Source organism: Candoia aspera, chromosome 15 (genome assembly GCF_035149785.1).
Source record: "Candoia aspera isolate rCanAsp1 chromosome 15, rCanAsp1.hap2, whole genome shotgun sequence".
NCBI lineage: Eukaryota > Metazoa > Chordata > Lepidosauria > Squamata > Boidae > Candoia > Candoia aspera.
The window spans coordinates 11,469,052-11,485,013 of NC_086167.1; the positions used below are offsets into that span (position 1 = coordinate 11,469,052).

The 15,962-nt window shown below is 43.0% G+C and overlaps 1 protein-coding gene across 10 annotated transcripts in view; it reads right to left on the reverse strand.

The window, feature by feature from the left end:
- The window catches only part of FBRSL1 (fibrosin like 1), a 529,962-nt gene that overhangs the window by 12,412 nt on the left and 501,588 nt on the right, over nt 1–15,962 (reverse strand). For 6 of the 10 annotated variants that reach the window (XM_063315886.1, XM_063315888.1, XM_063315884.1 and 3 more), the window contains 7 exons: nt 15,591–15,641; nt 12,246–12,341; nt 5,324–5,395; nt 4,822–4,860; nt 3,142–3,213; nt 2,712–2,795; nt 98–230 (listed from right to left, as the gene is read on the reverse strand). In XM_063315886.1, the coding sequence (XP_063171956.1) occupies nt 98–230; nt 2,712–2,795; nt 3,142–3,213; nt 4,822–4,860; nt 5,324–5,395; nt 12,246–12,341; nt 15,591–15,641 (547 nt within the window). The remainder of the gene's footprint in view (nt 1–97; nt 231–2,711; nt 2,796–3,141; nt 3,214–4,821; nt 4,861–5,323; nt 5,396–12,245; nt 12,342–15,590; nt 15,642–15,962) is intronic. The other 4 variants (XM_063315893.1, XM_063315889.1, XM_063315885.1 and 1 more) reach the window with 3 other exon arrangements.

Consider the following 15,962-nt stretch of genomic DNA (forward strand, 5'->3'; position numbering starts at 1 on the left):
TAACATTGAGACTGGAGATGTTTATTTAGTAATGATAAATCAATAAAGAAAAGGAAGGAGGTTAGGACACATGTGCATAAACAGGGATTTTCCTCACCTGTGCTGGAGAAGAGGGGCCGGGCAAGATCTTGAGAATAATGGAAACCTGGGAAGACTCCGGGAGCAGGAGGTCTGCTGAAGAGGTCAAGTTTCCCCCCTATTTCCAGCTTGTGGGGATCCAGCTGCATTTGCTGTCAAAAGAGAGAAAAAGAAAAACCTTATACATTTCCATTTTCTGCTCTTAGGAGAACAGGAGGGGGAAGGCGTTCCTAGGAAAGGTCTGATGCTTCATGCCTGTGTTAGCATCACCACGGAAAATAGGCCAGACTAATGGCCACATCTGTGGTTGCATCCTGTGAGTCACGTTACGCCATCCACCTCCATGAGACTTTTTCATGCTACTGTTTCTCAGCCTGCCTGCTTCCTCAACAAAAAACGTCTGAAAGGAGCTCTCTGCCCTGGAGAGTATGGGGTGGGGGGGTTAACCCTGCAGAAGAATGCATCAGGATATGCTGAGCGGGCCAGGCACCCTTGGATGGTTCTGCAATTTGAGTCTCTTAAGAAACGTTCCAAGTGCAACTGGCAGAACCAATCTTCAAAGGGTTGGGTGATCAACATCATGCACTTGGTTGTCTTGGTTGAGAGGGAGAAAGAAAGACCGAGAAGGGCTCAAAGAACCTGTCCTTTTCCTGGACAAAAATAAGTGCAAAACGAAAGATGCATGGAAAAGGAAGTAGGTGAGAAAAGACATTCCTTCTTGATTTCAAGGGGCTTGAGAAGATTGGAAGGTGCTGCTCCCCTACATTTGCTACTGGGGAAGGGAGTAGAAAGCAATAGGGCCTGCTTCTTCAAAAAAGATTCAGCTCATGGTTAAGCATGATGGTTTCTCCCAAAGGATGACAGCTATGAACACCCCACAGAAGGCCTATATGTCTTCTACAGCCACAAAGGACAGAACTAGCACCACAATTCATACACCCGGCAAGACTGTTACGGCCTTCAAGAAAGCTGAAAGATCTAGCTTTTCTAGAGAGCATTTCAAGACCAATTCAGGGGCTCTCAATGCAAGTTTTGGTTGTATTATGATTATATATTGCTTATATGCCATCATCATCATCATCATTATTATTATTGTTATTATTATTATAAGACTCCAGTTGGATTGAGGTGGTAAATAAAAGCCATAAATAGATAAATAAGTCTGACTTGAGGGTTGCTTTCAAAAAGTGCAATCCAACATTTTCCCTTCTTCCCCCTTGTCCTCTGTCAATGAATAGAAAAACAAAATGCATGATGAGGTGTCATCACAAGCAGATCATCCCTATTTCTTTAGAGTAAGAATACTATATTTTACTGGTTCCTGCTTCTGCATCCACTACATAGCTTAATGTATACCTAGAACAAAGGAAAGCTCTCATTTCTTCTGCATAAAAGCAGGATTAACTGCCATGGAAGAGACAGGGGTCTTCTGCAGCTCAGGCACCTGACAGCTGGCAAGGAAGTGTCACAATCTGGTGCCTTACTCATGCATACCCCTGCTCTGACAGGGTGATGGCTTGGGTGATGGGCATGCTGGTTACAAAATCTCCTTGATTACCACTGGGCTTAAAACCTGGCATGCCTTAATCAGGAAGTCTGGAAAACTGGCACCGGCAGTTTTGTAATGTGGACAGTTGTTAAAAAGCCAAATTGAGCCATGTCAATCCTTCATCATTCCTACAAAGGGCATGTCTCCTTCTCAAACTGCTTCCACTTCAAAGAAACACTCACTAAATCTCTTCACACCAGCACACAGTTCCATGAAAATCAGAGGAGAACTTCCACTGATTCAATATGAAGTCCACTGAACTCATTTTCTACTTCTGCCCTCCCCCCTGTAGTTACTCAGCTATGGCAGTAAATAATGGGAATGAATCAATGAAAAAAACACAAAGGGGTTGCGGTGATGAGAATAGGGAGGAGGGTGTGAAAGCAACTTCCTTGACTATCAACCTGCTTTTATTCAAATAATTTAGAAGGCTGTGGTTCTGCAACCACCATCTTCCCAAACCATCTGGGCGTTGTCCAACTGTTACCAAGCTACTTCTACAGAAAGCAACCAACCACAGGGTGTTAAATGTTTTCTTCTGTGGTTGATGCTATGATTCTGAAGCATAGGTATTTTCAGTGGTAGATGTGTTTTGTTTGTTAAAATCTGTCCCTCCTCATTGAAAGCATTCTCTTAACATCTCCTGATGAGAGAGATCTAAATTTTGAAGACGCCACCACCAAGTCCCTCCATGCCTCACTCCAAATGTTCTCCAACCTATAACTCTACCATGTGGTACGGACGCTTTGCAATCTTCAGGCATGTTAATCTATGCACCTAGCAAAGTTTTCTAGCTCAAATACTTTAGGTCCCTCCTGGATTTTTTTGTTAGCCTCAGTAACATCCTAAAACGGACCCAAGGACATGGGGAAGATGAGTCACAACTTCACTGAGCTGACGAGGGCAGTCTCTGGATTCTTCCCACACGGGTATTGGAGAAATCACTAGGATATGGGACACCAGCCATAACTAACATTCTTACCTCTCCAATTCCACACTTCCCTTCCGTTCCCCTCCCGCCGTCCACACAACACCGCCGAACGCCCCCGAGCACCTCTGACATCAGGAGTGTCATTCTACTCGCCTGCTCTATGTTTTGTAAAATGTCCTTCACCGTATCGCTCATTTCACTGTGAACAGGATAACACTCCATATTCCACAGGAGGTACTAGTACAGAAGGGAAATGATATTAAACACGCGTGCTTTTGTAGGCCCCCGCCCGACCCGAGCACCGCCCAGCCTTCCGTCTGATCTTCTCCTCTGGGTTGTATAGTTAATACCTTGGACTGGGTTAGCTACCAGGATGCCCTGCCCCACCAGAGAAACACAGCCATTTAGATTTCTAGGGTAGATGTTGAAAGATAGAAAGGCTTAATTAATTCCACACTTCACAAAGGGAAGCAACACCGTGAGAAATGGACATCTTTGTTAATCAGGGGTGGTGACAGTGGGAACATAAGCCTCAAAGCCAGAAGGAAAAGCCACTCCCTCCTGAACGAATGTACTCAATTACCTTTATCTTCTGCTGGTGATGGTAGATCTGCCAAGCAATCTGTACGTGGACAGCACACCACTTCCCAGGCTTCTGCAATGGAATGAGGACCGGGATTTAATTTTAAGCAGCCGTGGGGTCAGCCACTCCCTCCGTTGAGCAACTGACTTAATTGTTTATTTGATTTATAGGCTGCCCCAGTGTGTACGGCTCAGGGCAGCTTGCAAAATGCAACGCTCACGCACTGTAAAAACACAGGATGTGTATCGTCCTGAAGAAACTCTGGAGCAAATGAACGGTCAATTAACGAAGCAAAGCGGCCTACGAGGGGTCTACCACCCATTCCAATCCAGGGCCTGGGGACGGAGCCAGCTTTTAAAGGCTTGCTTCAACAGGGCCAGACTATGTCCCAACTTTGCTCTGAAACCCCTTTTTCAGGTGGGGGTAAGAAGAGAAGGGTCTAGATCAGTGTTTTTCCCCAGCCAGCACACTGGAAGCAGTTCTGAGGTTGAAGTCCACACATCTTAGAGTTGCCAGGTTTGAAAAACACTGATCTAGATCATCCCAAACTTCATTTGATGGGCAAATTTGCTAAGGAGACAGGTCCAAAGATTTTCTCCTGCTTGGCCTGATCCTGCAACTGACTGTCAAAAGCTTCTGCATGCCAAGCGGAAGAAGTAAGAGCTGAATCAGGCCAAAAACCTCTTTATGAAGCACGGCAGATGTTCCTAACCTGAGACCTTCTGGAGAACAGCGGCCTCTTGAAAGCCTTAGATATAGTCTTCAGAGACCTCTAAAAGTTATGAGGAATTCATTTTAATCAGGGAAGGAATACTAAATACAGAACTGTGAAGAATTCATATAGAACATTCATTTCTTCACTTCAAGAACTGACGTATGTTTTCCTTTTTTTTTCTGGAGCCATCCTACTTCTTGGTGTGGTCTTCAGCACCCCACTGAAAGCCAAGTACAGCTTTCATTCCAGAAAAAAATCTGTACATCCTGTAGCACTTTCTGATGATGATGATGCCTCCAAGAAGCACATCAAAACAAAGCCTGGAGGCATTTTTTCTTGCTGTTGTGTTCTCACCAACACTAGCATTCGACAATGCACATTCTCAGAAGGTGGATGTTTCCTACAGCCACCATGTTTCATAGCTACTGGCCCATCAGCCCCTTGGATTCATAAAATAAACAAATGAAGTAGGTAAGCCAGACACCTTTTGGGCTTCTGGCAATCTGAGAGGGCTGCACAATTTTCATTCTTTGCACGCAAATTGGAAGCTTCTGGGCTACTAGCTCTGAGAAATGCGTGTGATTTGCTGCCATGCAAATCTGCATAACGGCGTAACTGCTTAATTTGCAACCCTTATGCCAATAATGCAATTTTGTTTTGATGCGGAATTTGAGTTGATGGAAGAAAAATAACAAAAAAGCCAGGCTGGAAACTAATCTAATCTAACTAGTACTTTCTTTTGGATATTTTTTGTTTTGACTTTCCAAACTAAACTATATTCCCATCCAAGTACCAGCTAGATCTGACCCTGTTTAGCTCTTTCCAGCTAGACACTGCACCTGCTGCAACCTGTAATCTCACCATTAAAAAAAAAAGCCATTATGAATAGTTTTTACCCATTTTCTCATTTCCCCCCCTCCAATTTTAAAAATAAGAAGTAGATTAAAAAAAATTCCCTAACAAACCTTACTTACTCGCACAGGAGCCCGATAGGGGTCAGCCACCTAAGAAAAAATATGGAAAGACAAATTAAACTTTTATGAAACCTGGATGATAAAAGGGAAAAGGATTTTAATACAGGGGGTGGGGGGATACCAGTAAATGAGCAGAACTGAGCAGGAAAAATGCTTCCTGCTTATTTCAGGGTAAGAACATAATTGCACCAGGCCTTAGAAAATAAATGAAATGGTTTAAGCACGCCACCCCTTTATTTCAGTCCAGTCAGTAACTCAGAATTCAGCCCTGATAAAAAAATTATCTAATTTCCCTCTCTTCTTTCTTCAGATGACATAATTAACATTTCCCTAATTTTGATACTTGTTTTTGAAAAAAGGGTGGGAACACAAAAGTATGATTTTTTTTTCTGCTGCAAACCAAGGCCCAAATGAAAAATCATCCCCTGTAGGTTAATTTTGTGCACACATCAGCCCAAAACTGGAGAAGAAAAACACTGGACTTGGTACCTACCCCTGGTGTCTTCTGCAGAAGCGTATGGTGCACTGTGCCAGGCCTGCTGGCCACATCAATCGGATTTGAAGTCTAGAAAGACAAAAGGAAAATTGCTGGTGAGTTATGCTTTACTGTTCCAGCAATGCTTTGATGTGATCCTAGCAAACAGGAAGGATTATCTGATGACACCGCACAATATTTTCAGAAGGGTTGCCGATGGACGGGGTTAGTGCAGTGCTGACATTAAGTTCAGTGTATGGGCAAGAAAAACCTGAGCTAAGAGTTAGGAACAAGGGATTCTTACATCTACATTACCCCACTAGGTAACATCATCGGTGTGAGAGAGTGTGGGGTTTGCTCCCTGTTTACATACAGTAGCTCGCCCTGCCAGTGTTGGTGGGGTGTGGCTTTTTCCTTGGTAGTTCCTTGATCAGGGTCTTGTTTTCTGCTTGATTGTTTGTCGGGTGTTAATCCCTGCTTATCTGGGTGTAGGCTGCTGGAGAGGACCTGTTCTGGTCTTTTGGTTTCCTTCTGAGCTTATTTATTGTCTTTTGAACCGCATGTAAATGTGGCTTATCTCTCTGTGTCTATTGATGGCTGATGTGTCTGAGTGACAGGCTTCCAGGAATTCCCTCGTATTTGTGGATTTGGCTTGGTCTAGGATGCTCACCGTTTCCCAGCTGAAAATTGAGTCTGTCCATGTGTTGTGAGATTAAGGAGTTTTCATCGTGTCTTCTGACTGCTTGTTGGTGTTCCTGGATGCGCTCTGCTAGTCTTCTGCCTGTCTGTCCTACATAGTGGGTGCTATAGTCCTTACACTGTAGGAGAAAACCACACCCCACCCACACCGGCAGGGCAAGCTACTGTGTATAAACAGGGAGCAAACTCCACACTCACTAGCACTGATGATGTTAACTAGCTGGGTAATTAAACATTTGCAAGCCAACCACCAAGCTCAGAGAGCACCAAGGACTCCACATGGATGTAACAGTCAGGAAACTCAAAATGAAAGCTTTCTCCCTGACAGTCAACAGAGAACAACAGCCAATAGCATTAGAACACTTTGGGGTGGGGTAAGACAAAACTGGCATAAGAGGATGTGGGACGGAAGGAACTCTTTCCCCCTCCCCCAAATCCTGCATTACAATCCTGATATGGAACAATTTTACTGCTGGGGCTCCATTGGCCCACCACATCTATTTGGTTTTCAGTAATCTGCTCTACCAGGTCTTGGGAACATAAAGGAAATCATCTGTTGGTCGCCTCATATGCGTTATTTAAAACAACTTGGCTAACTGAAAAGATAATGTGGCATCGTAAGGAGATGTAACAGCCCATTCTGCAGCCAGTCACTGGTGTGTCCTAAATTTTCTGCACTATTTGAAGCTAAAAATGTTTTTGCTTTGTTCAAGGGAGCCTGGTGGGGAATCTTCTGACGCTGCCTTTTCCCCATGCCCTGTGCCTGTTCCATTCTCCTTTTTAACAGGGTAAAGGTTTCCCTTGACATTAAGTCCAGTCGTGTCCGACTCTAGGGGGCAGTGCTCATCTCCGTTTCAAAGCCGAATTGCCGACGTTTGTCCGTAGACACTTCCATGGTCATGCGGCTGGCATGACTAACTGGAACGCCGTTACCTATTAATCTACTCACATTTGCATGTTTTCGAACTGCTAGGTTGGCAGGAGCTGCGACTAGCAACGGGAGCTCACCCCATCATGCAGATTCGAACCGCCGACCTTCCGATCGGCAAGCTCAGCAGTTTAACCCGCAGAGCCACTGCATCCCTTTTTAACAGGGACTTTTGCTTTATTAGTATATAAATGTACGCCATGCAGATCCAGGCGAATGTCTTTTAATTAATTAATTAATTAAATTAATTCCTTTTAATTGCAAGTCTTGCTGGTATTTTCTTGGAAGCAATACAGAACGAGTTTACCCTTTCCTTCATCCAGGATTTTTTTTTTTCTCCCCAACATCTCAGCCCAGCCTGCAGCCCTAGAGTTCCCCGGAAGATGCCAACCAAAGACTAATCAGGTTTCATTTGCTTAGCCCTTTTGAGATCAGCCCAGGTCAGCTAAACACAGCCGGCTCCAGAGACATTTCATTCCTTCGAGAAGTTCAATGGGCAGAGGGAATCTATCTCCAAGTTCTCCTTGGCTCCCCTTTTTAATTAAAAAAGCATACTACGTTATGCTTTCTCATTTTAATGAACACTTTATTTATTTCACTTACACGTGCGTGTTGTAAGTGTTTGCTAAAAACAAACAAACAAACAAACATCTGGGGCTTTTGGTCATGGTTCAAGAAAAGGTAAAATGTTGTAGCTGGGATGGCTGGCAAAGCTGTGTGGAGTGAGTGTGTCAGCCCATCGGAGTAGGCCAGGTCAGGAACTAGACACAGCAAGGCTCGCAGGAATGCTACTTTAATGTTATAGGGTATAACAACAGAAGCTTGAAAAGTTTGCCTGAATTTCCCTTTGCCTCTTCTTATACCAAACAGAATCCGGGTGTGGTTATCTTAAGTTTCGTTCTCAGTTTCTTCTTCCCCAGGACAAAGCTGTTTCCCCTCTGTGAACAGCTCCTGCATTCGTCAGCCAGGGTTACCTCCCCATTCCTCCTTGCCAGGTATCGTATGTGGGATTGCCTTGCTGAATGATGGCAATTGTTAACCAAGCCCTTCATATGGCAATGAGCTTTGTCCCTGGGGCTAGCAGTCCCTAGAATCCAGTGTTTGCCTTTTGGAACGGAATGAGGGCTGAGGGACAGCCACCAGCTCTTCCATGCAATGGCCCGGCACCTGTTTTCCTCCGAGATTAGTGCAGTCAGTTTAACTAATTCCCTTGCTAGACATTAAACCTGCAAAGTGAGCCAAATCGCTGTCAGTTTTGAAGGAGCCTTTGGAGTGGCCTGTGAGCACGAGACAGGTCAAACCTGACAGATCAAGGATTGTTTTAAAATAGGAAGGAAGTGAAGAAAGAACTATGATGTGTTCTGAATTGTGGGTGTGGAAAAGACCCTCGGCCTCTACCTCTGAGCAGGAGAATTATCAGGCCCTCTTCTAAACTGATGGGTAGGGAGGTAAAAATAACAGCTGTGATGCATTTTAAGGTCACATTACATTAATAGTGCAAACGATAACAGTGCCCTCTGGTCCTCCATTCCCCCGAAGACAGATGGAAGAGCTTCCTTCTGCAAAGCAAATTGAATACTTTTGACCTTTCCAAGTTCTTACCTCATGAGAAATGGCCTTTGGGAAAGTAACTAAGAAGTCTGCAGTCAAGTTGGGATCATGTGGCGGGGATTTACATACGAGGCCTTGGGGAAGTGACACCAGGAGTAGGGAAACAAAAACAAACTCTTTGCTTCAGAGGGCAAGGAAGACAAAATTCATTATGCCACGGTCAGCCCCCGGACACATCTGTCACGATGATCTAGAGCTTAAGGCAGGGGCCGCATGGGAGGAAGAGGAACGTTTGAGCCGAAGAAAGGTTAGAATGATTTGCGCAGAGTTTTGTTCTGCTGGAAAGATTTGTATTCTGTCTCTCGTCCAAGGAGATTAATCACGACTGCAGCAAGTTAAAGATAATTTAGGTGCAGCCAGATTCTCCCAGTTCTGCCACATATAGTGGAATGCTGTGAGAACAAGGATGGGAATTTTCAGCGCGGGAGAATCATAGGTAGTTACTAGCCTGCATGGGCTGATGTATCTTCTGCACATGGCTGAACACAGAAAAAGAAGGATCAGTGATTGAGTTTGCACAGTTGACTTGGGGTGTTGTCTTCATCCTGGAGAAGGTCTATGTATGTGGTCACGAAGAGCTGAAGCTGACTTGATGGCGTAAAATCAATCGTAATCAATGGCGTTGTTTGGGCCAAACCATTGTCATTTGTCAAACCCTGATTTATTTACTGTGGTGTGCATCCCCAATAAACCATGGTAAGCAAATTGTTACACAGCATATGTGAAACCAGCTGTCGCTGCCCTGTATTTATGGATCGGTTGCCATCCTACATGGCTTCTAGATGATTTCAGCGGAGTGAGAATTTCTTTGGCCGCCAATGGAATGCATCAAACCTAGATCTTTAGTCCTGCACTTTTTCTTTCATCTCTTTTTCCCCTTAACTTTCTGCTTTATATTTTTTTAATGTTACTTTTACTCATGTAATTTTTTTTCAAATCTCTCTCTCTCTCCCCCTGATTTTTAGCAGGAACCAACATGCTCGGAGGTTGATTCACACCATGCTCTGGAGAGCTTCTGCCAATCCAACCCTTGTTTCAGGGAAATAGTATATAAGAGTGTACAGGCCTTTGGCTAGGATGGGTGTAGCACCCTTTCAAGGAGTTGGTTTTGTTGCTGCCTGGTTTGGCCCTCTTAGCTTCTTCTTTTATTATTGTATTCTTTTGTTTGTTTTAAAGTTGTTAATGTTAATGTTCCTTGTCAACCACCCAGAGTTGTTGGGAGTTGGGTGTGTATAAACTGAATGAATTAATGAATGAATCAATCAATCAATCTTGCTCATAGGTACGAAAGGACGAGGGACTCAGCCAGCTGCCTGATTCAAGCTGGATTGGCAGAGCATAGGGAAAGAAGTACATTTGTTGGAAAGGTAAGTCCAGAAATCACTATGCTTGAGATGACTTGGCTGGTTGGCTAAACTCAGAATATTTTTCCAAAAAAAAGAAACAAAGAGAAACCACACAGCTAGCTTACAGGATACTTCCACCAAACTCCTCCCTGACTTTTGCCAAAGTGACTTCTGTGGGGCTAGTTGAGTAGCAACTGGAGAAGAATTAATGGGACCCCGATGGACTTTTTGCATAAAACAGAAAAAAATGAACTGATTCATGGTTTTGATGATCAGACAGGGCAGATTATGGAAAGAAGAGAGTCATGATGTGACTTTAGAGAAAGAGGTCAATTTATAATTGTACTTATAACTGCTGTGAAGAAGATCAGAAGCCACTTCTCTGTATCTTTTTTCTTTCTTTCCTACTTTCCTTTTACTTTCTTTCTTGCACTTCTAGCTTTTTCTTCAACTTCTTTCTTTTTCTTCCTTACTTTGTATTAGTTTGCATTTTACCTTCATTTTTAAAACTTTCAATGAAATTAGAGCATGAGAGAAAGAGAGAGAGAGGAAGAAAAAGAGAAAGAGAGGGTAAGAGAGAGAAAGAAAGAGAAAGGGAAAGAAAAAGAGAAAGAGAGAAAGAGAGGGAAAGAGAGGGAGAAGGGTTAATGGGAAACAGGCTGCTGCTTAACCGATGAATTTCACAGATGGCCTTGTGTTTTTGGTTGGTTTCACTGCAGCCATCAATTTGATGGCTGACTTGAGAGCCGCTCGGCTTCTGTGCAAAAACCCTCAGCTCATTAAGACTCGGACCACATGCATTCAGAATCTACTGCCCGCTCCCTACATTGTTCTTTTTAAAAAAATCTTTATTGTGGGGGACGGGGAAGCTTGTGCAAAGCAACAACTAAAACCAAACAACCAGTGTGGGGAGAGGCCCATCCCGTCAGTGGTGAGCCCCAACTTTCCCCAACTTTCTTTTCCTTCTTCTTCTTTTTTTAAACAAGCTTTATTAGATTTTCAACATACAGATAAAATAGAAAAAACATAGAAAAAGATTAAAGAAAGAATAAAGAAAGGAGAGGCAAACTTAAAAGTGCAGAAATAAGAAGAAAGTGCAGCACCAAAAGTGACTTCCAACCTGCTTCAGCAGAGAGGCAAACAAAAAGTAGATTAACCTCTTACTCTATTTCCATCATCTTATCCCAACTGAATCATCGAATCCCAAAATCAGAACCTCATTTTTTTTCAGCGACAAACAGAAAGTCCAAAAGTGGTTTCCAAACAGAAACAAAGCTAGACAAATGGTTTTCTTTAATCCGTGCAGCCAGTTTCGCCACCTCTGCCGATTCCATTCATTTCGCCACCCCTTCCTCCACCTTTGTGCATACAAAAGTCTTGCCGCTGTTATTGCATGTAAGAACGAAGTCCCAAACTTGGTTTCAAGCTGTTTATCCCTCAGAACTAAAAGAAAAACTTCTGGTTCCAACTGTACCCGAACCAGGTTTCTTCTTGTGTTACACAGCACAGGTGCCCAACAACTGGTACACCTGCATGGAACTAGATTCACAGGATTCAACAGTATACCTATTATCTCCGCCCGGCGTGACATCTAGATTGTAATTTGTGAAAGGGGAGCCCTTGTATGCTTTAGCTGTGGCTTTTTGAGTTAGCATAAGCAAATCTATGCCTGAGAAAGAAGCCATGAACCCATCGAAGCAAATATTTGTAGCTCAGGGTTGAACGGTGGATTCCTTGGTGCTCTCTGAGCCTTGTTGTTTTCTTGCAGACGTTTCATTGCCAGATGAAGCCATGGTTTATTTTTAGGCAACCAGTTTGGGGCCATGCGAAATGGTGATTTCATATCTTGGCTTGTTTGAACCCTGTTTGAACCATTGTTTTAACCACGATTTATTTATGGACCAATCCTGGCTCCTTCCCAGTTGGTTTTTATGTTCCACCCATTTTTCCTGCAGGTTTTGGCAGAAGAAGTGGAAAATAAAACAAATCAGGATTTGGCTAAATTCCCGCCCGCTTATTTGGAAACCTCCAGCCCGGTTCATACGCAGTAATGGGATTTGTTGGGTTTTGGCTTAATACGAAGAGGAAATCCACTCTTTTGGCTTGGCATTATGTGCAAAGTAGGCCATTATGGCTTGTTAAAAAAAATTGACAAAACCAACCTTGTCTCTGTCTTATGTGCAGAAACACACGTGTCAACAGGCCAGGACAACCAAAGGCACAGAGAGGCCCCTTCTGAAAATGACGTTTGATACAACCACTTCTGAACATGCCAGTCAAAACTCTGCCACCATTTGTTTGGATCAAGAACAAAAAAATAAAATCAGTGGGAAAGGGAATCCTAATCAATGTTTACCTTCGGCTGAAAAGCTCCCTGAAGGGACCCGAAAGGACCTGGATGTGGGAGCATTGAAGGCATTCCTGGCACGGTTGGAGGGTAACTTGGAAAGAACTGGAGGGGAAAAGAGAGAGAAATTGCACTGCAGATGGATAACAGAGGAGTGCGACTTTTAAGTTTTTGGAAATGATAACCCACACCCTCACCCAAAGGCAAGATTTAGAAGGCATATTTCAACTGTACTTCCTAGAGCTCATTTTTCACCAAATTAAAAATAAGGTAATATCTATGGTAGGATGATCTCTCTTAAATTCTCCGGTGTGAGAAGGCTGAGATTTGGGGTATTTTTAAATGGGCTCACATTTTCCTTATAGCCAGCTTTAAAATCAAGTGGCAGCCCTGAAGGAATAGAGTTACATTCCATTCTTCCCTTCCCTTCCCTTCCCTTCCGTTCCCTTCCGTTCCCTTCCCTTCCCTTCCCTTCCCTTCCCTATTTCTACTGAAGCAGCAGTTCTGTCCCACAAAGGATGCTCTTTTGACTCAAACAAAGGTGATTTCATTTGATCCCCTTTCTTCTGTGGTTGGCCCTCACAAGCCTCCTGCAGAACAAGCCACTTTAATCTCCAGTGACCCTCCCAGTTACAAAGTGATTAACACAGGTGCCAGCCAAGAAGCACACACTTTTAGCCAACCACGTCTTGGTTCCTTAAATGCTGTTGTTGATGAAGCAACCAGAGAAACCGACTGGCAGAACAAGGAAGGCAGGAAGTTCTACCACCTTCTCGCACTTCCTTGACTAGGCTGAGAGGCAGAAGATGCCCATTGGGTTAAAAGGATATGGAGAAACACATCTGTTTTTAAGAGCTTCTGGCCTGCCTTTCAGAGCCAAGTTGTCTGCAAGACAGCTTCTCTCATATGAATATAAAAATATGAATATCCTTGTGTTAAGTTCAGTTCCTGGAGATGGTATTTGCAGTTTTATTGGCGGTGAAATGGAAATGTTTTGCCACTGCCTTCCTCTGTGATTTTTTTCTTCAGCTTCCAAGGTTAGTCTACAGCCTTGGGTTCCCCTGAGGGGAAGTCTCCCATTCAAGGATTATCTGTGGCCAATGCTACTTAGCTTCCAAAATCATCCAAGGTTGGCTAGGCTTGCCATCTGCCAAAGTCATTCAAGTAAAGTAATATAAATAAAACAGTGTCAGAGCAGTAATAATCAGCCATGTCTGGCCAACCAGTGTCCTCAAGATGAATAATAATAATGATAAAAAAAATCACCGACGATCAGACCAATTACCAGAAGGAAAATACACTTCTCACAAAAAAAAAAGCTATTTGGAATGAAAAGGGGATTAATGTCTTTGTGAAGGCTTGCAGTGATGGATGAAAAGGCCCTCTGTACTCACCAAGTTAATTAACCTTAAAATGTGGGCAATCCTTTAAAGGCATGTCTAAAATGCTTAGGGCAGAGCGGCTAAGCACGAAGATCCCAGAAACCACCAAATACGGTACCAAATTCTGATTTTTTTTCCAAGTCACAGAAGGGGGAAATTGTTAAATGTGCAACTCAAGAGTATAATTGCATTAACTCAATTTCATTTTAACTGAATGTATAAAATAAGCATATTTACTTTTTATGCTGGTCCCACCTGCTCCTTTTGTAGGCTGTACCTTCCTGGGTTTCATGGCAAGGCCAAGTAGGAGTTTTGGCAAAGAGCTGCCCACAGTTGGCTTAGAGCTTTCAAGGTCAAACTGATTCCTCAAAATTGGGTTTTGGAAATCAGCAGCTCCCACAGCTGGGGACACAGTGAGGCTACATACACAAACTGCTTTATCCAACTCTCCACATTTGGAACTAGTTGAAGTTTCTGAACGGGGTTCTATGGAAGCCTTGCCAAGATGGTGTCACCATACTCTTCTTTCTTACCTGTTAGTAGATTTTGTTAGACCTAAGGCTGGGCTTCTGCACGCTAATACTGTCTAATAGTGTTTCTCAAGCACTTCCATTTATGGCCTCAAATGAGATGGTAAGTACCACCTCAAAGGATTAAATGATGAAACCATGTCTTTTGGATAGCCCATAACTGTATTTAACTTATAGTTAATTTTCTACAATGATCCAATTTTAATGAAAAAAAACCCCCATAAAATAGTAAAAATGTGTCATATTCACTGAAGGTATGCATGTAGACATTTTTGCCCAGTTAGGATTTCAGAAGCTTAAATGGACCAGGGAAAATTAGGGCTGTACCAGCTTTGAAGCACTATGTTGGCCTGGGTGAAATCCAGTGAAAGCCTCACTTTGAAGCAGCTTTATGGAGTGCTTCTAAAGAGCAGTAACCATGTTATTTGGGTTTGATGGAAGGAATGAGCTTCTGCGTGTGCATCAAATGTATTCTAAACCACTCAGAGTCCCTCTGTTGGGGGGAGATGGGCGGTAGTAAAAATTTGAGAAATAAATAAACAAATACATTTTAAAAGCCCATTTTCAGCCAGGGAATGCTACTCTGGTTAACGGTAGCACATAGATCCTGCACGAAATGCCCAGCGTCTCATCAAGGTCAATTATACTCAGCTCACACTTCCTTAGAAAAGATCCATAAATTTTTGAAACAACTCACAAGCGGGAACATTACTGAAAAAAAATGCAGAATGGAGAGTGGAAAAATCTGGGCATCATTTATGAAAAAGTAATGCTTTTCCATTTTTATTTATGCATAAAGACTGCCAGAGGCTCAGATTTGGCCTGTATCCTGCAAATTCTATACTCATTTTTCCTTCATTTGTCTAACACGTTGTGCTCATCTTGGTCAACTGTCTTTCTTCCTTATATAACACACCCGTTTGCTCTCAGTTTGCTTAATTCCAAGTATGTAGGTCTCTTGAGTGCTGGTTTGATAGTGACTCGATTGACTCATGAGCTTGCCTTCCTGACTCAATATGGAAAATCAGATGCCAAGTCACAGGATTCTAACCCTCCCTAATTTTCTATTTTTGGGGGAAATTTCTGGATGAGCCCCAACTTGAAGTCCAAAGTGCTAGAGAGAGAGAGAGATTTATGACCTGGCTGAGAAAAGGTCTCCAAGAAAAAAATGCATCAGAGATTAGATCTGAAACAGAACCTCTGGAGAAGGGCAGAATGAACTGGGAACATCCAAAAGAGCAAAAGGAGTTTTATGACTCTTGTCTGAGCAGTTTGTAGTGCTCCAAGAATGAAAATAAATGTAGGGTGGTTTTTTTTGTTTTTGTTTTCTTAATCCCCCCAAAAACTATGCAGCTGAAACTTGCTGCAACAAAAACAGATAAGGAAACCATCAAGGACCAAGAAAACGCTAGTTTTTAAGAATCAGAATAAAAGGCACTTACGTTGGAATGTCGAAAGTAAGGGTTATCCAGTTTGGGAGCATACTTGTCAAACTAGAAAAAAACAGAAAGTCAGAGATGTTGGTTGGTTTTATATAAGCCTTGGAATGCAACTGAAGTATAACCAAAGGTATGAGGATGATGATGGTTTTGGGTAGTTCATAGAGGGTGGAGGTGGGTTGTTACTATTTTGCTTTGCATTTTAAAGAGCACCTTTAAAAAAAACACATTACTTCCCTCCTAATCTAGAAAATCAGTGGGGCACAGTGGTGAAGGTACTGGACGAGGAGTGGGGAGACCCAGCTTCTAGTCTCCCCTCAGCCACAGAAGCTCCCTGGGGGACTCTGGGACAGGCACTCTCAGCCAACAGCCACA